This window comes from Balaenoptera borealis (assembly GCF_965194805.1).
Source record: "Balaenoptera borealis genome assembly, chromosome: 10".
NCBI classification, from domain to species: Eukaryota; Metazoa; Chordata; class Mammalia; order Artiodactyla; family Balaenopteridae; genus Balaenoptera; species Balaenoptera borealis.
In genome coordinates, this window is record NC_138874.1 from 54,999,064 (window position 1) to 55,021,212 (window position 22,149).

The 22,149-nt window shown below is 50.5% G+C and overlaps 1 protein-coding gene across 1 annotated transcript in view; it reads left to right on the forward strand.

The window, feature by feature from the left end:
• The first annotated feature begins 10,353 nt into the window (after nt 1–10,353).
• HK1 (hexokinase 1) overlaps nt 10,354–22,149 on the forward strand; it is a 71,528-nt gene continuing 59,732 nt past the window's right edge. The window contains exon 1 of the mRNA XM_082407279.1: nt 10,354–11,158. Coding sequence (XP_082263405.1) covers nt 10,865–11,158 — 294 coding nt within the window. The 5' untranslated portion in view covers nt 10,354–10,864. The remainder of the gene's footprint in view (nt 11,159–22,149) is intronic.

Genomic DNA, 22,149 nt, shown 5'->3' on the forward strand with positions numbered 1-22,149 from the left:
TACCAAAAGAATCCCCAAAGTGGAAACAACCAGCTCTCTATTAACTGATGAGTGGATAAACCAACTGTGATATATCCACACAACAGAATATTATTCAGACATAAAAAAGACTGAAGTTCAGATATGCACTACAACATGAATGAACCTTAAAAACATTATGTTAAATAAAAGAAACCAGTCACCAAAGACTGTATGATGCCATTTATACGAAATGTCCAGAATAGGCAAATCTGTAGAGACAGAAAGCAGATTAGTGGTTGCCCAGGGCTAGGGAGCGTGGGAGTTTGGGTGGCAAGTGACAGCTAATGGATATGGGTTTCTTTTGGGGATGATGAAAATATTCTAAAATTGATTGTGGCAAGGATCTCACAACTCTGCAATTGTATTAAAAAATCATTGAATTTTACACTTTAAATGGGTGAATTATATGGTAGTGAATGATACTCAATAAAATTGTTACCCCAGAAAAGCATTCCTTTTTTATAGCTGAGAAGTATGATGTATGGATGTACTACAATTTGTTTAACCACTCGCTTGCTCAGGGACATTTGGGTTGCTTCTAGTTTCGGCTGTTACTAATAAAGTGCTATGAATATTTGTGTACGAATCTTTGTAGGGACACATGCCTTAATTTTTCTTGGGTAAATACCCAGGAATGGAATTGCTGGGTCATGGGGTCGGTGTATATTGTACTTTATTAGAAACAGCCAAACAGTTCCAAAGTAGTTGTACCATTTTACACTCCCATCTGTTTCATCCATTTTCATGTCGAACATAGACATTTAGGTATGTTTTATAACATACCTAACGAATTAGTACAGTAGTATGCACTGATCGTTGTAAATTAATATACATATCGAGATATATGATCAAAACATTTTTACTACAGGGGTTTCTGAACAGACAAGTTCTGTAGCCTGGGGCTAAGAGAGAGTAGATATTGTGCTAAAGGCATTATATTCGTTTCCTAGGGCCACAAGGACAAACTACCACAAACTTGGTGGCTTAAAATAACAGAAATGTATTGTCTCACAGTTCTGGAGGCCAGAAGACCAAAATCAAGGTGTCAGCAGGGCTGTGCTCCCACCACAGGCTCTAGGGCACTTCTTCCACATCTGGGGGCTCCAGGCGTTCCTTGGCTTATCTTCACATGGCATCTGCCTCTGCCTTCACATGACAATTTCTTTTTTCCTCCCTGTGTCTTCTCTTCTGCCTCTTAATCAGGACAGTCGTTGGATTTAGGGCCCACCAGTAATCCAGGATGATCTTGAGATCCTTAACTTAATTACGCATGCAAAGACTCTTTTTCCAAATAAGGTCACATTCACAGGTTGTGAGGGTTAGGACATATCTTTTTGGGGGGGGGGTACCCTTCAACCCACTACAGTCCTGTTGTAGCAGAACGAATCAGAAGGAGAAGATGGATTCAAGAGAGTTCGTAGGTTTGATTTGTGTTGTGTTTGTTCTCAAGACACAAGTATAAGTAGACCTGATGGGGTTTGGTGACAGATCAGATTAGACTAGATGGGGTTTGGGAGGGGAAAGAACTCACGGATGGTATTCAGGTTTCCAGCTTGGGTGGCAGGGAGATGGTTCTGCCTGGAACACTCTTTTCCCAAGAGAGAAGAGGAAGCACAGGCATGGCGTACTCCCTCATTTTATTCTGGTCTCTGCTCAAATGTCACATCCTCAGAGAAGCCTCCCTTATCCATCCTATCTAAAGTGATACTCACATTCTCTGTTGTTCTCTATTGTAATTTAAATTTTCTCTCTCAAGTTCTAAAAGTCTGGAGGTAGTCAGTGTGGGGATGATATGGGGCACCTTGGTGACAGGGACACAAGCTCTTTCTATTTTATTTTGTTGCTTTGTTTTGTATGGCTGCCGTTCCCAAGGTTATCTCATAATCCAAGATGGTTCCTGGATCTCCAGCCTGTCTGTCTGTACTTCAGCCAGCAAGAGGGAAGAAGGAGGGATGGCAGAGGGAAAGCTGCACAATCTTAGGAATGGCTCTTGGAAGCTCCCATGAGACCTCACTTTCCTCTTGTTACGTCCTCCCTCCCGATGCACAGCAAAGCCAGTCTACTGACACCGGGTGGCAGTGAATGAAGTACGGCGTGTACAGCATTTACTGCAGGGCACCAAGGGGCAGCTCGTGCTTGAAAGACTTTCAGGCAAGGGTTTTTTAAAGGGAGCATTAGGGGTGAGGGTTGCAGGTTGTGTGATCAGTTAGCAGACATTCTTCTGATTGGTTGGTGGTGAAGTAACAGGGGGATGTTTCAGGAATCTTATTCATCAGCCTTCTGGTTCCAACCAGTCTGGGGTCTATGTGCTTGTGGTCAGCAAGTCACCACCCTCCACTGAGTGGGGGTCTTAATTTCTTAATTTCTGCAGAACCACTCAAAGATATGCTTCAGATGCTATCTGTATCCCTTCAGGAGGAACTAGGAGGCCTGTGACTATTGTCCTAATTATTAACTGCTCTTTGGAAATCAGGGAAGGCCAAACAAGAAGGGGGTGAGGGAGCATGGAGGGGCTTGTACCTGGGAAGACCCTGCAGGGGCCTGCTCAGTTTCAGTCCCCCCTTTTCTTTGCTATTCCTCAGTCCTGAGGGGAACAGGGGCAGGACAAGAAAGGGAATAAAGTTTTGGATAGAGAGGTTAATCATAAACTCGGCAGGGGAACTCAGTTTTAGGGGAACTCGGCTTTACTCTCTGGCCAGAACTTGGTCCCCTGGCCACATCTAGTTGCAGGGTGGCTAGCCTTTATTCTGGGGCGCAGGGCCAGGGCACCTAAACATTAGAGCATTTGTTAGGACACAGGGGAAATGGAAATTGTAGGATGCAGCTGTGTCACATACACTCTGCTTTATTTTTCCTCCTAGCGCCTGACATAAGGTACATTTAATTTGTGATTTGTTTACTGTCTGTCTCTGTCCACGGAATGTGGGCAGAGACTCTGTTTTGCTCACCTGCACATTTCTAGTGAACTAGGAAGTGCAGGGCACCTTCAGTGCTTCAGAAATATCTGTTGAGTGAATAAATGACAAGGGGAGTAATCGAGAAGAAAGGAAATTTAAGAAGAAGAAATAACTGTGATGGGAGACAAATTGAGTTTCAGGTGCCCATGGGATCTAGGAGTTGATATTTACAGGCAGTTGGAAATATGGGTCTGGAGCTCAGGAGAGAGGTGGAGGCCGCAACTCTTGACAAAAGTGATTCTTTGGGTAGGGCACGTTGGGATGGACCCGCAGAAGACTGAGAGAGGAGGGAATACTCAGTCAGCTCAGCTGAATCCACCAAACTAGACGTCCCCCCTTCCCCACCCCTGCACTGGGAGGGGCAACTGCTTCCACACCTCCCTTATAGGCCCCTCTGTCACAGGATCAGCCTCACCAGTTGGTTTGAGAATTGCCCTTTGTAAGAGTGAAACCGCTTGGAGGCGATTCTGGGCGCTCCAAGGAGCTCCAGTCCTTTACGTCTCAGCATAGAAAGAATTCAGCGAGAGGCAAAGTGATAGATAAGAGGTGATTTATTAGAATAGGATGCTTGTGAGGCTTACAAGCAGGTGGACGAGAGGGTGCCACACCCTGAGAACTTACTGGGCTACAGTTTTTTTTTAAATTAATTAATTAATTTATTTATTTATTTATTTTTGGCTGCCTTGGGTCTTCGTTGCTGCGTGTGGGCTTTCTCTAGTTGAGGCGAGCGGGGGCTACTCTTCCTTGCGGTGCACGGGCTTCTCATTGCGGTTGCTTCTCTTGTTGTGGAGCACAGGCTCTAGGTGCACGGGCTTCAGTAGTTGTGGCATGTGGGCTCAGTAGTTGTGGCTCGCAGGCTGTAGAGCGCAGGCTTAGAAGTTGTGGTGCATGGGCTTCATTGCTCCACGGCATGTGGGATCTTCCTGGACCAGGGCTTGAACCCGTGTCTCCTGTATTGGCAGGCGGATTCTTAACCACTGCACCACCAGGGAAGTCCCTGGGCTACAGTTTCATAATCAAAGGAAAAGTGGGGATGGGGAGAAGATCCCCTTCTTCCTCATTCGTTAGTAGACGTCATGCTTCCATCATCAGCTCCTCCTCCAGGTTGGGTGGGGGAGTTTTCTTGTCCCTACGTGGTCAAGCTGGGACTGTCATGGCACTATGGAAAAATTACTTCAGGTCTCAGTACAATGAGGGTCTTTCCCTTTGAAATGTCACCTTTCCATAAATTATTGTTTTTTATGTGTGCAGAGAGCGTGTCCTAGGGTCATTAACTTACTGAGCTCACTGGGCAGGATGTGGGTCTCATGCCACCGTTGTTTTATTGTTTGGAGTCATGTCTCATGCTTCTGTTGCATGGTTTTGTTGCTAAGCAAGCCTGCTTGGCTTTGTGGTTAAGAAAACTTGCTTTCTTGAGTGATCATTAACTTACAGGGGTCTCCCATATTTTTTTCTTTACTTACAATTTCCTAGTGGGATTAACTATTTAATTACCTGCTTTGTCCCTTTACTCTGTCCCTATCATTAGGGTTCTGCAGAGCCAGGATCCACGTGCCATGTTTTATAAATCTAACCAAGAATGGCTCAGTACACTAGGAGAGAAGCTTCCCAACTCAGGTGCTTGGACCCATCTGTGACTGAGCCGTCACTGGCCCTGGTTAAATAAAAGAAATAAGGACAATATAGTAAAATGAATATTTCACCTTGTTAGAGCAGCAGGGTGGTCTTGAGTCAGACTGCCTGGGCTCAGATCCCAGCTCTTCCATCAGTAGCCCTGTGACCTTGGAGAAGTCACTTAATCTCCCTGTGACTCGGTGTTCTTGTGTATAAAATGGGGATAAAATTAGTTTTTACCTCATTGGGTTGTTCTGTGGGTCAAGCAAGTTAATGTAAGTAAAGAATTTAGAACAATACCTGGTATGTAGTAAGTCCTACCTAAGCACTAGTATTATTATAAAACCAAAGTATTTTGTTTGAAAACCAGCCCGTATGTTTACTTCTCTGGGTTAAAATAGTTCCTCCTTTAGGAAATTATGGTAGTGGGAGATGGAAATTACAATGAAAAAAAATCCTTTCTTAGCAAAATGAAAACCCAGTGCCTAGGTTTTGTCTGTATGTTTCATTTGCTGGCCTGTGCAATCCCATAGCCTGGGAACCCTGCCTAGGTGTTGACACGGACTCTCCTATGTGAGCATTTCCCTCCATATTTTGGAGCTAATTCTAAGGGGTAGGATTGAGGAGGACCTTCTATTGGACCTGTGAGGGTGGCTGTGTGTGGGCACTGGGGAGCACTATCCCAGGAAACTCAGGGTAACCAGCAGGGTGATTTAGGATTGCTCTGTTCCAACACGATATGGGCATCCTTTGGGGCAGGAGCTGGCCTCAGATAAGGAGCATGGCTGAAGCCAGGCAGGCCTCAGCGGTCTGGTTAACCCTTCTTCCTGCAGGCCATTATTCTTTATGCACAGGAGGCTCGTCAGGTTCAGAGGCAATGGAATGAGGATGGGATGTCCAGGAATTGACAGGACCAGACTGGGCTTTCCTTTGGCTTCCCTGAGGGACTGTCACCCCTAAAGGGGAATAGAAGACTTTTTGGGACAGAAGCTGAGCAAGGTGTCTCTAGAGGGTCAGGCCCTTTCTGAGCCAGGTAAATAGGTCAGGGTTGAGCAAGGGGCAGGCAGGCAGGGACCTTAATGAAACCTGAGAGGGTTGGGACTTGGGTGAAGCAAGAGAGGTGCTTAGGGTGCAAGGCCTCTCAGTCCCGGCCCTAATACCTGAGGCCTTCGGTCTACAAATTCCAGTTATCAGTTGAAAGTTGAAATGCCTACAGGGGCCAGTCAGCTGTGTGTACCAGTGAACAGGTGGGCTGGGTGGGGCCTGGGCAAGCTGCAGCACACCTGCCTTGTCTGAAGGGGGCAGTGGTGCTCAGTGCCAGCTGATTATTGCCAGTGATAACGTGGGCTCTGTGCGGCTAGACTTTAGATGCCAGAAACCTGGATTTTAAAGTGACATGTCATTTTCAAGTGTTGGCTCATAAAACACTCGGTGGGCCAAATAAGATGTTTTAACCTGGTGGTTGTCGATCTTTAACCTCTGTTGTGATGTTGTTGAAGGGCAGCACTTCGGGAGAATGCGAGAGGAAAGGAGGCAGGCTGAGGTGATTTTCCAACCCCAGACACTCCTCACCAGCCTTCTCACGCAGGAAGCAGAACAGTGCAGAGCTGATGAGAAAGTCACGATGAACTTGCATCCAGTGTGCTCCAGATCTGTAGGACCACTAGGACCCTGGAGGAACCACTGGTCGGCAGCATCCAAGAGAGACTGCTGAAAATATTACCAGTCAATCCATTTCAGACATTTCCTCCAGATGTCCCCATAGAAAGTGAGGGCCTAAATCATTCCTGGCAGTCCCTAGGACTCACCTGGGGAACTTTCAAAAGGATGTTTGGACTGCACCCCAGGTCAATTCAGCCATCATCTCTGGGGCTGGGGCCTGGGTATCAGCATTTGTAAAAGCTCTCCAGGTCATTCTTTTTTTTTTGGCCGCACCACACGGCTTGAGAGGTGTTAGTTCCCCGACCTAAGTGATCGAACCCGGGCCCACGGCAGTGAAAGCACTGAGTCCTAACCCCTGGACCGCCAGGGAATTCCCAACACCATGGATCTAACTAATATAAACACTGGGTCAGGGTCCCTTCCTGGTGCTTCTTTTCAGAACGTGCTGTGCACAACAGGCCCCCCACTGTGTCAGGAGTCCAAGATGCTGCCCTGGTGTGGGCACTGGCCTTACTCTTTTCTTTTCTTGCTTTCTCTTTCTCTTTGAGACCTTAAACAAGCTCTTTAAATTCCATTACCCTCATCGACTGATTAAGTGGGGATAATGATATTTGCCCTTCTAACCTCACCAGCCTGTTATCAGGAGAAATGAGGCAATAAATGAGAAACTACTCTGTAAACTGTCAACATTATGCAAGGATTGCTGTTACAAGTGTGCTGCCAGGTGCTGGGGTACAGCTTTGATCCGCTGCAGAGAATTTCTGGTGTAAAGTTCCTAGTGCCATGCGTCTGATGCAAATTGTTTCCTTCTGACTTAGCTGCAGCCCTCATTCTCTTACCAGCAGGGGTGTTTTGTGGGTTGGCAGCCCAGCGCTGTCTGACCCTCCACCCCCCATCCCAACTCATACAGGAGGAAGCCCAGTAAATGAACAGAGAAACCCAGGGGACTTCTGGGAGAGGGGAGGGCCATCTCGAGGGTGAGGAGAGACCTGTGGAACTAGGTTTCCCATGGTCCAGGTCTTTGCTGCTTTTCCTCAGGGTCTGTGGAGTCATCAGCAAAGGGACTTGGCTGGGGTCCAAGAGATACGTGACAGCAAAAAAGAGGCAGAATAATAAAGAGGTGCAAGGGATGATAGCTGGCATGACAGAAAGGGGAGACGGCCCCAGCTCTGAGCCCAGTGTGGGACATAGCAGAGCAGAATGGACTCTGGCCTCAGGAAGCTGTCTGATTGGGGCAGATAAGGCCACCCCCCCAGAAGACAGTCAAAAATATCAGGCAGACTGTTATGACTCAGTGTTACTTATCTGAGAACCAGGCTGCAGTGAGGTGGTGGGGAAGGATGGACAGAGCACTGGCTGGGCAGGATGGCCCACCTGCTGCTTCTCACATTCTTAGTCTGTAAAGAAGAGTCTTGGTCTAGATCTAGATGCACTCTGAGCACCGTCCAAGTTTGCCCTGTGGAGGTGCTGAGGCCTGGGAGACTGCAGTGAGTAGCCGTGGTCAGGGAAGACTTTATGGGGAGGGTGGGAGAGCTGGGCCTTCGGCGAGAGGGACACTGGTCAGGTGGAGGTGAGTGGAGAAGGCCGAGCAAGCAAGGAAATATGAGCAGGGGCTCCAACAGGATGGACGTGGAGTGGGAAGTGCCTTCGCCGTGGCCAACAGTGGAGGAAGAGATAAGTGGGGAAGAGTGGAGTCAGATTACAGAGGGCCTCAGACACCAGGCAGAGACATTTGAACCACTTCATCAGGAAAGAGGGAGCCACCCAGGGGCTTCGGGCAGGGTTATGCTGTGATTAGGCTGCTTTTTAGCAGGAGTAATGTTGCTGGCACCTCAGAATGACTTGGATGGCGGGAAGCCAGGAACCAGGAAGGGCAGCTAGAAGACTCTTGCAATATTTCTGGCATGGGCTGATGAGGACTGAGGGTTGGGAGGAGACGGTGGGGCAGGCCTAGAGATATTTCTCAGGAAATACTGATAGGCTTTGGGACATGGCTGCATTCAGGGGGTGGGGAGGAGTGAGTCACCTTAAGAAGCAGTTTCTCTCTCGAAGGCAGGGAAGAGAAAGCACTGGAAGTCTCCCTGCCTGCAAACAGAACATCTCCGGGCCTGGCCATTGGAAGGGTTAGCTTCTCCCTAGCTCCAGTTCAGATAAGACATCTCAGTTGTAATGGGGGCTTGGTGATGGTGCTGGCTGGGCCTGTGTTAAGGGGTATGTGTGCTCCCGATCGCTGCACTGGGCTCATTCCACCTTCGAGTGCCAGGCTGTGGGCTGAGTGTGAGACAGAGCAATTAACAAAGCACAGTTCTTGATCCTGCTGAGTCTGGCAGAACCACATTCGCAAGACTCAAATGGTACTTGAGAACAACCAAATTGTTCCCATTCACCCAGTTTTGCTTTATGGCCATGCAGGTGGTATAAGTGTTTGATGGATGCCAGGAAACCTCTCTGTTTCTGGTTTATAATGATACTATCCAGGGGGCAGATCCAGGTTTTGTGAAGCTTTAAAGCTTAAAATAATTTTGGGGATCCTCTTTGGAAAATAATTCAAAATTACAAATATAAAATTGATAGGCCCGGGCCTCCTTGGTGGTGCACTGGTTGAGAGTCTGCCTGCCAATGCAGGGGACACGGGTTCGAGCCCTGGTCTGGGAGGATCCCATATGCCACGGAGCGACTGGGCCCGTGAGCCACAACAACTGAGCCTGCGCGTCTGGAGCCTGTGCTCTGCAACAAGAGAGGCTGCGATAGTGAGAGGCCCATGCACCGCGATGAGGAGTGGCCCCTGCTTGCCGCAACTAAGGAAAGCCCTTGCACAGAAACGAAGACCCAACACAGCCATAAATAAATAAATAATAATTTAAAAAAAAAAAAAAAAAAAAAAATTGATAGGCCCTCTGAGGGCCTAGAATTGGGGGAATGCAAGCAAGAAGCCCTGAAGTGTAAACCTCATCAGCTTCCCAGTCAATCTTATGATAATACCTACCATTTATTAATTGTATATCATAAGCAGGTATTTTATTTGTAGTATTTCACAGCAACCAAGGGAGGTAGGTGGGCATTAGTATCTCCATGTTATAGATGAGGAAGCAGGCTCAGAGAGGTGACCCTGGATGCCACAGCCATAAAGCTAGGGGTCAGAGGCTGTGCTCTGGACTGAGGGCTCTGGCCTCAAGGGCCACAACTGAGACCCTCTTCAGTTGGTGATGTCAAAGCCATGCCCCTGAGGTTCCTGAGGGCTGTTCTGGACCTAAACCACCCCCTCCTGACTCCACTGTACCTTTCTTAGGCCTGGCCAGGGGCCCACAGGATCCAGGGCTGGGGTAGAGGTTATGGGGTTGGACACTGGCCATCTCAGGGCACCATGTGATGCAGCCTTGGTTCAAGTATCATGGCCTATTTAGGCAGAGGCTACATACGACTGGGAGGACAGCAAAACCCAGGGGTGAGCACTCATTTTGAAAACACACAGACCCAAAGTCTAATCCTGGATCTACAGCTTTCTGGTTGTACAGCAAGACACATGGCCTCAGTGAGCCTCCACTTGCTTACCCGTTGAATCAGAATAGTAACCACTTCTTTGTATTTTGAGCTCAATACATGTCCTTTTGTAAGGCAGTAAAGCTCCTGGTGGTGTTTGGCACACAGAAGCAATTAATCTAAGAATCCTATGGTTGCCATCAGTCCTAGTAGCAGCATAAACACCTCTGATTCCTCACCTTCCTTCCCCCCTTTAAAGCCGAACGGTTTTCTAGGGATTCCTCCCAGCCCGGCTAACTTCCTCCGGGAAGTGAGAAAGGTGGCATCTAGGAGGGGCGCCCAAACTGTCCCCCACAGTCCAGCGAGCCTGGGTGCTCAGGGGGCCGGGGGGCATGGGGACAGGCCGGGGCCTGCAGCTCAGGTCCCGCCCAGCGGGCGTGCGCCCTTCGGGAGGGCCGGCCGAAAGAACCGGTGACTCAGGGGCGGACGCTGTGGGGCGTCGCTCTTGGTTTAGCAACACAAATCCGCCAGCCGGGGATTAGGCCTGGAGGCACCGCAGCACGGGCGGGCCAGGGTGGGGCGGGGTGGAGTGGGATGAAGCTCCGTCGGTGAGGGCCCAGGTGGGGCTCGGCGCTCGGCCCCTTGGCCGAGCGAGAGCCGGTTGGCGTGGTGACCCGGTGCGAGGACCGCGAAGCCTTCGCGATCTCGCTTCCGCCGGCACAGCCCCCGCTCGCTTTCCACGCCCACTTCTTCGAGCTCCCCTCCGGGCCTCTCCCCTTCCACGGAACTCCCAGGGGCGAGCCCTAATTTCCAAGGAAGGGGACCGCCCCCTCTAGGCTGCCCCGTTCGGCAGCAAACCGGGCCGGGCGGTGCCTCCTCTCGCGTCCCGAGCCTCCACGCCTGCGCCCCTCCCCGAGCAGGGCGCCGCCACGCGTGACGGTGCGCGCGCGACAGAACCTCCCGCCCCTGCGGCGGCTCCCTACGTGGGGGACGTGCTGGGAGATGCCAGGCTGTGGGGGATTTCGCGGCGTCGCCCGCCCCCTTTCCGGCGCGGGGAGGAGCAGCCACCGAGCCCCCCCGGCCCTGGCCCGGCCGCGACCGCCCGGCGCTGCAGAGGCGCGCGGCAGCCAATGGGCGCCGAGGAGGTGGGCCGGCTGGAGGCTGTCACCCTCTCGGGGACGGGAGCGCGGAGACTGGGAGCGCGCGAGCCGCCGCCGCGCCCCGGGTCGTGGGGGAGGAGCGGCCGGAGGAGGAGGAGGAGGAGGAGCCGCGGAGCTGCAGCCCTGGGACCACTGCTCACCCAGGCTGCGGAGGACAGACGCCGGCCCCAAGCCTGCCGCCCAAAGCCCCCGACCGCCAGCATGATCGCCGCGCAGCTCCTGGCTTATTACTTCACCGAACTGAAGGATGACCAAGTCAAAAAGGTGAGCCCCCGCCGGCGCCGCCGCCCGACGCTCTGCCCGCAACGTTGCATTCCGGTATCCGCTCGCCGCCGCAGCCGCCTCCATCCTCCCGCGCCCAGCCTACCCCAGGCCAGCATTGGTTGGACCGCGGGGCGGTGGGGAAGGCTTCGCCCTTTGATTCTGCCCGGGATCGTATGCGTGTGTGTGTGTGTGTGTGTGTGTGTGTGTGTGTGTGTGTGTGTGTGTTGGGGGGTGGGGGGGGAGACCCCCGAGACTGGGCTGCCTGCTGCAGTGTCCTTGAAACGAGCTGTGGATGTCAAATGGGCCCCCGGGCCATGCGGGGAGGGTGACCGTGTGGCGACTGGTGGGTTGGTCCACAGGGCCTGTTTGGTACGGTCCGAGCGCCGTGGGCGGAGGAGTGATCACAGAGATGCTGGGGAGGTGAGCGCGCAGCAGGCGGGGGTGCTGGCTGGAGGCCATGTATCCCATATTTGGGGTTCCCGGTGGAGGGCGTCGGGTGCTCGGAAAAGCTGTCACCCCGGCTCTCCCAGTCGTTGCGCCTGCTCCTTAATCTGAAGACTTGGGCGACCGGCACGGCTTCCTGGAACAAGGAGAAGCGTGGAGGCCACCGGAAACTTTGCTCATAGGCCTCAGGTCTGGGGCGGCATGTCTGAATGGAATTTTTTTATCCCTCTACGTGACCGCTCTGCTCTCTTAAGCTGTAATTTCCAGCCAGCCCAGGGAGCTCAAATAAGAGACTGGTCTTTTGAGTCGGATAGAGGCCTTGATATGTATGCTTGTGGCATGTGTGTACTTGCACAAGGACACATTTCCCTACCCTGAGGTATTGCTGCCTTTAACTTCTGTCTAACATAAAATACTGTCTGCTGGCAGGTGTTAAAGGTGTATCTCTCCCTTATACCAGCTTTGGCATCAAGTTTTTGAGAAAGAGCCTAAGCTGTAGGGAAAGACGCCCATTTTATCATTGCCACGCCTGACAGATCTCCTGACCCACCCACACCCAGAATGGGTGACATTATTGCTGGGATAAGCTGGGGTGGACAGCAAAGTCAACCTGACTTTGTAGTTCAAACAAAGGAGCTGTACCTACAGGTGAGAGGCAGGAGCCACAGGCCTGCAGCCACAGGATGTTCAGTGCTCTTCCTAACCACCCAAGACAGCCCCCTCCTCTGGCACAATAGGAAACGGGCCTGCTAAGGGCAGTGACCTCATCAAGGTCACCCGAGGAGTTAGAGGGAGAGCCAGGGCGGGACCCAGGTCTCCGCCTCCCTCCACTGGGAACTTCACTGAGGCTCCTCCTGGAAGTCAGCTGAGGGGGAGGTGCTGAGACAAAGGCATTGGGGATGCTGCTGCTTGGATCCTGGGTCCTGCGCTGAGTGGGGACCAGAGTTGGGTAGTTAGGAGACAGGCCTGGGAATCTGCCACGGTCCCTCATGGCTACAAGTGGCAGTGACTATGGAGTTGTCAAACCGTGGGACTCATGCTCACTCCCATGGAGCACCCTGGAGCCTCCTTCTGACCACTGAGCTTGGGGAGCTCTGCATGTCAACATGTGCATTTCACCAGTTTTCTTCAGTGGTGCTGTGTATCCTTGATGTTCTTCCCATTTCACAGTGGGGGATTTAAGGCATAGATGAGTTCACTGCCCTCTCCCTGCACACGGTGCCCTCTGTAGCTCAAGACAGCAGATCACTGAGGTGGGGACCCGAATGACCTTGTAAGCCTCCAGCATCCGCACCCACCACATCTGTGTGGCCGCCAGGGGCCAAGCTGGGTTGAGGTTTGGACTGCCCTCAGTGGGACCTATTTTATCAGGCACGCAGTATCTAGTGTGGCCCCAGAGCCTTCCACTCTCCTGGTGGCCTGATTCACACTCTATCCACCAGGCTCCTGTAGGCGTCTGACTGTGTGACTTCTGAATCAATTGATCCTCAAGTCCCTCCTCTGAGATTGGCATTCTGAAATTCCCTCCCCGCCCTCCTCTGGCATCAGAACCTTGCTGGAGGTGGGTCTTGAGGCCAAAGCTTCCACCAGATGATATTATTGGTCAAGGAGAGTCTTAAAAACAGGCTGGCTTTCTTGCACCTCATGGAGGAGTTCTCAGGCTGCTTTCTATGGGGAGAGTATGTGCATTGCTGCCAGGGGGTCACCTTGGCCTTCATGATGGGCTGTGTGACTCTGCCATCCATGACTGTGGTCCTCAGGAAGCTTCCTGGGCCTCCTGAGCACATAGTGGGCGCTTGTTCTGATGGCCTAGTCAGTTTTCCCGGCCCCTACTCGAGCAGATCCTGGGAGACTCCATCTGCTCTCCTGGGACTCAGGACTTTTTAGAGACCAGCTTTTCCTACCTACCACTTACCCTGGAACTCCAAGGTAAGTCCTCCACTTGCAGGACTCCAAGCCCTGTTCTTCCTGCGGGAACTGGGCCCTACCTGCAACCTGATGAGGACCCAGTGAAGACAGCCCCCACCCCGCCGCACCTGCCAGCGTGGGCAGCCATGGTGATTCAGCCCTCCAGCCCTAGGTGGCCTCTGGAGCTCTGGAGACAGCTCTGGCATCCCGCACTAATCCTCATCCATCTACTTGCCCTCTGGTCTGGGTGTAGGAAGAGGGAAGATGGGGATGGTGCCAGGAAAGGTTTGTGGGATTGCTCAGGATACAAAAGTGATCATGAAAGGGTATCATTTCTCTCCCCATTGCCTATGAGACACATCAGTAATTCAGCCTCATAAATATATCCTGGGTTGAAACGGGCCAAGCATCTGGCTTCCCAGCCTGGAGTCCCATTTTCCAGACTGCATCTGCATAGTGTTCGATGATGGGGTGCGGTGAAAAGGGTGTCGTGGCATTAGACTGAAGTTAAGTATAAAACATAGATTTCCCTTTTACTCTTCTGGTGCTTTTAGGAGGAAAAGGATGCACATGTGTGCTTGTGAAAGATTCCGTTCATCAGAATACCAGACATCTGTTAATTCTACAGCTAGAGCCTGGGTCTTTTCACCTCCAAGTAACTTTTAACATGCCTCTCATCTTGCCTGCTTCCTCCACTTGGGTTAGCCATTAAGAGCTCGAAGGAGGGTAAAGGATTACGTAGTGCTCTGTTCCTTTAGGAGAGGAAGATGGGTCCAGCAAGGTCAGAACTTGGCCTCTAAAGAAAAACTAGATGTCCTTTTCTCCAGGGTTGACAGATGGTGAGCAAATGCCAGTGGATTTTCTCTGGGAGGGATCCCCATGACCCTAAGGAATCCCCATAAGCAGGTGAGCAACAGGTGTGATTTGTCCAATGGCTGAACCCAGAGTCCTCGAGTGGTTGGCTCAGAAAGGCAGAGGAGAGTATGCTTAGCAGTTAAAGGGCTACCAAGTTCTTTTTGCTTGGAGCCCATGTATTCCAGCAGCAAAAGCAAGCATTTAAAAAATGCCCATTTCCTTATTGCTCGGGTGTGAGAGAGATGAGAGTTAGAAAATTATGAAAACTATCTCATGCACCTTTTGATCTGGTGTTATACAAGCATCCAGTACGAGCCTCACTCCCTGGGGAATCTTCATTTCATAATCCCTGTCCCCTCTACCTTGGATGTTCCTTGGAGTTCTCCCCCTAAGAAAATGCCCAGCACTTCATTTGGTTTGATAATTTGGGATTGTAGTGAGGGAATAAACTGGGAAAGTGGGTGGGTATTCAGGACTTTCACATCTGGCCATGCTGCGCTGTCCTCCCACACTCCTCCTGTTTTCTGGAGAAGGCATGGGCAGCTTTCTCCTAAAAGGACTGATTTGTCTCCATGTGTGTCTGCAGTCAGGGGTTCCTGCCTGATAGAATTAGCCACTGGCGTCAGCTCTGAACATGCCTGAGGAGGCCCTGGAGGAGATGCTGGATAGAGAGACATCCATACAGCTCTGTGTCCAGGAAGCAGTCGTGGCTAGACTGCAGGCACCTGCTTATTGCTTTGAGGCCCTTTAGAATCAAATCCGATCATGGGAACTCAATCATTTCTTCAGAAAATGTTTGAGTCCTTTATTACGTGCAGAGTATTGTGCTAGGATGGGGTGACGACTATAAACCTGGTAGAAATAGTCCCTATTCTTATGGAGTATAAATAATTATTTGCTGTCTTATGATAAGTGCAAAACAGAGAATGCTGTGAGAGCTATAGGGGCCAGTGGTCAGATCTTGGGTGGGAAATCACTAGCCTAAGAGTTGCTTAAAGCCAGGCTGTAAGGAATTCTCTGGTGGTCCAGTGGTTAGGACTTGGCACTTTCACTGCCAAGGGCCCGGGTTCGATCCCTGGTTGAGGAACTAAGATCCCACAAGCTGTGCAGCACGGCCGAAAAAAAAAGAAAAAAAATCAGGCTCTAAATGTACAAATGGAAATATTATGCTTAGAAACTTTGTAAGGGAGAGTCGAATAGATGGTTACCAAAATGTAGCTTTGCTTTCTCTTTTTTTTTTTAATGGGTTGTTATCACTGAGCATCCCAAGACACCTTCTGGGTGCCACATCAGATATCAATTGTGTGTGTAGCTATATGTGTGCCTATATGTGTATATGTCTGTCTATACCTAACAATACACATGGACACACTAACATGCATGTGTGTATGTGTATGCTTTCATCTGATCTTTCAGAAACCTGAGTGATGATGTCACGACAGGAAGTATTATCCCTGAGCTCCCAGGGCAGCTCCCTCCCCCTCGCAGCTCCTCCCCTGGACATCCTGCTGCCTTGTGTGCTGTGGACAGAAGGCAGAGATTTTATTCCCCATTTAGAAACAGGGACTGACTGGAGGCCCAGAGGAGATGAGTGACTCTCAAGGTCTCAGAAAATCTGGAATGGCATCCAGAGGGCCATTCTTGCTCCCTCTGCTTCTTTCCTTTAGGAGAAAAACCCATCTTTGTTGATTTGAATAATTTAACTTGGAATCTGTATTTTAATTCTCTCCCCCACAAGTCAATACATATGAGTTAATTTTTTATTATGAAATATTCGAGGTGCGTAAAAAATATTGAAGTTAACATAACAAACACTTGTGTATCCACTCCTCAGCTTGCGAGGTAACAGACACTATTACAATTATATTACAGACATGACTGAAACCCCTTCTATGCCCGTCTTCAAGTCACATTCATTTCTCCTCCCAGAGGTGACCTCTGTCCTGAATTTGGTGTTTATCATTTCCTGCATGTTTTAATATTTATATTACATATCATATATCTATGAACAGTATGTAGTGTTACTTTATATGGCTTTAACCTTTTGTAAATGGTGTTATCCTGTTTGTATCCTTGCTTTTTTTAAGCTCAACATTGTATATTTGACATTCTTCCATGTTGATCTGTATACCTCTGTTTCATCAATTTAAACTGCCGTATGCCCTTACATTGTGTGAATACACCAAACTAATTTATCTGTTCTTTTGGTAGGCCTTTGAGTTTCTGATTTTTCAAATTACAGACAGTGCCACCATGATCCTTCTGTACACACGTAAGTTGCTCTAGGCTGTGTTTCTAGGGCTGAAATTGCTCGGTGGAGGAGTGAGTGCATCTTCCCACTTTTAAGATTTTGCCAAATTGCCTCCGTGGTCATGTCAGGTCCCAGTCCAGTCAGAAGTTTGTACAGGTTCATATGGTTCCACAGCCAACGCTTGGTTACAATAAAACCTTTACATTTTTTAATAGGTAATTTTGAAAGAAACTGTTTCTTCCCAGCCATTTCCATTCACATACAACATTTGAGCTTGGCTTAAAATTAGCCATTTCCTAGTTTACCTTATGAAGGGGAGCCCTTGCTGCCGAGTATTACTGAGTGAGGTTGACAGCTCACTGTGAGCAGTGCCCACCCCATTGGCTGTTAGCACAGTGCCCAGGTGGCGGGGTAGGGCGTACAGAGACAGGCTTGTGAGGGCGCTCTGTGTCCCCTTGTGCTCTAGCATGAATCCGTTAAACTTTTCTGGGAATTAAAACAAACAAGTGTGCTTTTGCCTGCACACACTCTCTTCCTGGGTGGATCTGACTGGGGCAGGGCTGGCTTATCTGTCCCCTAAACGTTTCTCTATTACAGAAAGCTCAAGCCGGCAGCCTCTCTCAGACTATCTTCCCTAAAAGGAGAGGGTGGGGCTTCCCTGGTGGCACAGTGGTTGAGAATCTGCCTGCCATTGCAGCGGACACGGGTTCGAGCCCTGGTCCGGGAAGATCCCACATGCCGCAGAGCAAAAGGGCCCGTGAGCCACAATTACTGAGCCTGCGTGTCTGGAGCCTGTGCTCCACAACAAGAGAGGCCGCGATGGTGAGAGGCCCGTGCACCGCGATGAAGAGTGGCCCCCGCTTGCCGCAACTAGAGAAAGCCCTCGCACAGAAACGAAGACCCAACACAGCCATAAATAAATAAATAAATAAATAAAATTTAAAAAAAATTAATAAACACAGTATTTCCTTAAAAAAAAAAAAAAAGGAGAGGTTGGCTGTGCGCCACCTGGCCCCCCCCCTCCCCCGGCACACTGCAGTGTGAAGTCTGCAGCCCAGCCCTTTGCAAATGCAGTCCCTGGGGAGGCAGAAAATGTCAGATCACGTTCATCTGATTGCATGCTTGGTTACAGGCTCGCAGACCCCCGAGGCCTTGAGGGGGCTTTGGAGGGAAGGGTGCACTGAATGCCTACTAGGGGCCTCTCTTTCCTAAAATGGGTCTTATTTAATCATCAATAGTAACAATACTAATCGAAGCCAACATATATAATGCCTCTCACATTTGCTGCACCAAAGGCATTACATCTTCAGAGGTCCCCCGTGAGGTGGGTACTCTTATGATCGCCACTTTTGGATGAGGACCCTGAGGCTCAGATATAAACAGAAGAGCCAGCATTCAGATGCATTAAGTCTGCTGGCAGAGCCCCTGCTTTTTTTTTTTTTTTTAATTGAGATATAAGTCACATACCATAAAACTTACCATTTAAAAAAATTTTTTTTAATAAATTCATTTACCTTTGGCTGCATTGGGTCTTCGTTGCTGCACACGGGCTTTCTCTAGTTGTGGTGAGTGGAGGCTACTCTTCGTTGTGGTGCATGGGCTTCTCCTTGCAGTGGCTTCTCTTGTTGCGGAGCACGGGCTCTAGGTGCGTGGGCTTCAGTAGTTGTGGCACGTGGGCTCAGTAGTTGTGGCTCGTGGGTTCTAGAGTGCAGGCTCAGTAGCTGTGGTACGTGGGCTTAGTTGCTCTGTGGCATGTGGGATCTTCCCGGACCAGGGCTCGAACCCATGTCCCCTGCATTGGCAGGCAGATTCTTAACCACTGCGCCACCAGGGAAGCCCAACTTACCATTTTAAAGAGTGCAAGTCTGTGGTGTCTAGTACGTTCACAAGGTTGTACAACCATCACCACCATCTATTTCCAGAAAATTTTCATGACCCCCAAAAGAAACCCCATACCCATTAAGCAGTCACTCCCCATTGCTCCCTCCACCCTGGTATCTACTAATCTACTTTCTTTTTTTTAATGGATTTGCTTCTTCTGGACGTTTCATATGAATGGAATTATATAATGTGTGACCTTTGTGTCTGGTTTCTTTCACTTAGCATGTTTTCAAGGTTCATTCATACTATAACATGTATGAGTACTTCAGTTCTTTTCATTAGTGAATAATATTGAGTTGTGTCTATATACCATATTTTGTTTACGCATTTGTTAGTTGAGGGACATTTGGGTTGTTTCCACTTTGCGGCTGTTATGGTAATGCTGATGTGAACAGTTTTCCCTGTGTGGACATGTGCTTTCATTTCTCTTGGGTATGTGTGTAGGAGTGGAATTGCTGGGAGAGCCCCTGCTTCTGTCCACCTGGGGAAGGCATCATCTCCATTTAGAAATGAGGAAACTGAGGCCCCCACGTAGTGAAGTGACTTGCTGACCACACAGCTCATGAGTGATAGGGACAGAAACACTACCAGGTCCTCTGACTCAGAAACCCATGTTCTTTCCACCATAACACATCCAACTCTGATTTTGTTGTTGAGGGAAACAGATTCAAGGAAGGAAAGAGCCAGGGCCAGGGCAGAGCTGGGCACAAGACCCTCCAAACTCCCCCGATTCCCATTCCCCTCTCTCCCCATCCTCCCCATCCTCCCCCTCCTCCCCATCCTCCCCATCCTCCCCCTCCTCCCCATCCTCCCCTTCCTCCCCATTCTTCCCATCCTCCCCCTCCTCCCCATCCTCTTCACCCTCCCCCTCCTCCCCATCCTCCCCTTCCTCCCCATCCTCTCCATCCTCCCCAGCACCAGCACACTGGTTTGTGCCTGCCATCCCCAACCCTCCATCCCTCCACCCACAAGCTGCTCAGTGTTGACCAACTCCCTCCACTTGGGCAGGAAATTGACCCAATAAAGTCTTTTACAGTGAATGTTAGGGGTTTTCTCTGTTTTTCAAATTTTTCTCTGTACCCTTTCCATTTGTCCCCTTCCCTCCATCCTGTTTGCAATTAAAAGAGGACACTTGGGGAGGCCAGTGCTTACCCTGCAAGACCTCCCCATGCTCCCTATAAGGCATTATTATTCTAGCTTTCTCTCCCAGCCTCTGCCTGGCCCTACTGTAAGCAGCTGAGTTCCTTGATTGGTTGACACGTGGGGTTTGCCTTCAGCCTTGTTATTCAGTCTGATCTCATTTCTCTAATGTCCCCTGGTGCCTTCCGGGACCCTCTGTGGGTGGGTGGGGTGAGTCGAGTTGGAGACTGCAGGCCATCCTTGTAACAAAGATACCAACTCACATTTGCAAAGTTCTGTTCCACTTTCAATATACTTTTACATGCTTGATTTAGTGAAGTCCTTCTGGCAAGCTTGGGTGTAGGTGTTTCTTCCTGCATCTTACATGTGGGGCGGGCAAGCTTCAGGAAGTGGAAGTGATGTGATCTTTGGTGGCCAGAGAACAGAGGGCTGGGATGAAGACACAGGTCTGTGTGACACTAGTAGGCAGCTCTCACTGTGCATGCAGATCCAGGACTTCAGTCCAGGGCTTAAGGCTTCCAAAGCAGTGCATTGCAGTGGGCTCCCAGCAGAAATCATCACCCAAGGCTCCCATGATGGGGATGTGATTGGAGTGCTAGAGCCCTGCTGTCCACAACAGTAGCCACCAGCCACGTGTGGCTCTTGAGCACTTGAAATGTGGCAAGTCTGGTTTGAGATGTGCTGTTGAACATAAAATACAGGATTTTGAAGACTCTGTATGACAAAGATATATAAAATCGCTCATTGATCATTTAAAAAATATTAATTACATGTGGGAATAATATTTTGGATATTATTGGACCTGGCACATTGGGAACTGTGAGTCTGGTGCCTGGCCCTGCCCAAGCCATTGACCACAAGGCCCAGAATGAAGCCTGTTGTTCTTGCCCCGCCACATTCCAGGGCTGTTCTGTTCCCCTTGAGGGACTGGGTACCTCCTTTATTTTTAGCTAGTTCAGTGTGACAGCTTTGTTCTCGTCTGGGCAAGGGCTTGGTCTCTCACCAGCAGAAAGTGCCTCTTAGCGGGAGCCAAGGTCACCAGGAGGACCTTGGGCATGACCTCACGGCCTTCTGCGGTCCTCCTAGCAAGAGGAGTCTGGGGAAGCAGGGAAGGAGCACCGGGGTTGGGGTCTGAAGCCAGAGCCACCCTGGATGCTGGATGCTCGGGCCTTTCGCTTGGCTTCACGGCCCCAGGTTCCTCTCGTGTGAAACAGGGCTGATAACGCCCGCCCTGCCAGTGTGCCGCTTGCATCAGGGCAGGTGGAAGTGCCCAGCAGGGGGCCCGTCCTTGCTGACTGTTACATCTCAGCTCCCAAAACCTTGGTTTCCTCATCAAGAATGGGGATCCCGTTTTCCTCCTGATTTGCTGCGATTAAACAGAAGTGTTGTATGAACAGTCCATGGTGCTTAATAGGTGTTCCGTCCATGCTCACTGAATGGAACTAACAGTTCAGAAGCATCAATTAAATGATAGATAAGGCACCGAGAGCTGTGTCTGAATTTTGAAAAAGGGACTGGGGAAAGGAAACCTCCCCTTATAGTGTTTCAACATGCTGAAGGGACCCCTGATGCTTTGGGGATATTCGCACACACAGCTTTCACTGAGACGCCTCTAGAGTGGAATTTATTTTCCCAAACACATTTCCTCTTTCAGATATTCCACAGTCTCTGGGAGCCTTGAAGAGTGGAGGCTCCTGATTATCTGTAGAGCGTTCATATGTCCCCTTGGGCCTTGAGGTGCAGATGTTGTGAGGCGAAGCAGGAGTCTGAGAGCGCCTGGAACTCTCCATCGCTCAGGGAGGGGCTGTTGGCTCCACGCAGGTCGCCCGGAGGCTGAAGTGAGGGGCTGGTGCTGGAGAAGGGCTGGGTCATTCAGGGGACAGGAGGCTCCGGCCTTATCTGAGCCAGCAGACCCTTCCGAGAAGACCTCCCGGGCCAGGAGTCTCCAGAGGCCTTCCTGCCCTCCAGAAGAGCAGCCACCTGAGGGGGTGGGGACACAAGGAACCTGGAAGCATGGCCCCTGCACCCCTGGCACTCACGGTCTAGCTGGAGGCGTGCACCATGCACATGTTGCTGCGGCGCGGGCAGATTGCTCCTACGTAGCTCGAGGGCCGAGCGGATGCCAAGGAGAGCGGCAGCTGGTGCTGGGCGGGCGGATCATGGTACCCCCTTCGGAGGAGGTGGGTGTGGAGTGGAGTGCAGAGAGGCAGTTACAGGCCTAGCCAGCCGAGTAATAGAGGTGGATCTGCGGGGAAGGACCGTCGGGGGTGCAGAAGGCAGGAGGGTGCCGGGAGCAGATGATCCTGGTAGGGAACCCACAGGGTCCAAAATGTCTCTCCTTGTGGCCAGTGCCCTCTCTGCTCAGGTACCAGCTGCCAAAAGCAGGATAGAAAGGTAGGTTCCTTGGGACCGACACCCTTGGCAGTGAGGTGGGGCTGGGCAGGCAGGAAGAGGGTTGGACCTGCAGGAGGAGGGCTTGGAATGGCACCCACCGTGGCGGAGGGTCCCATCG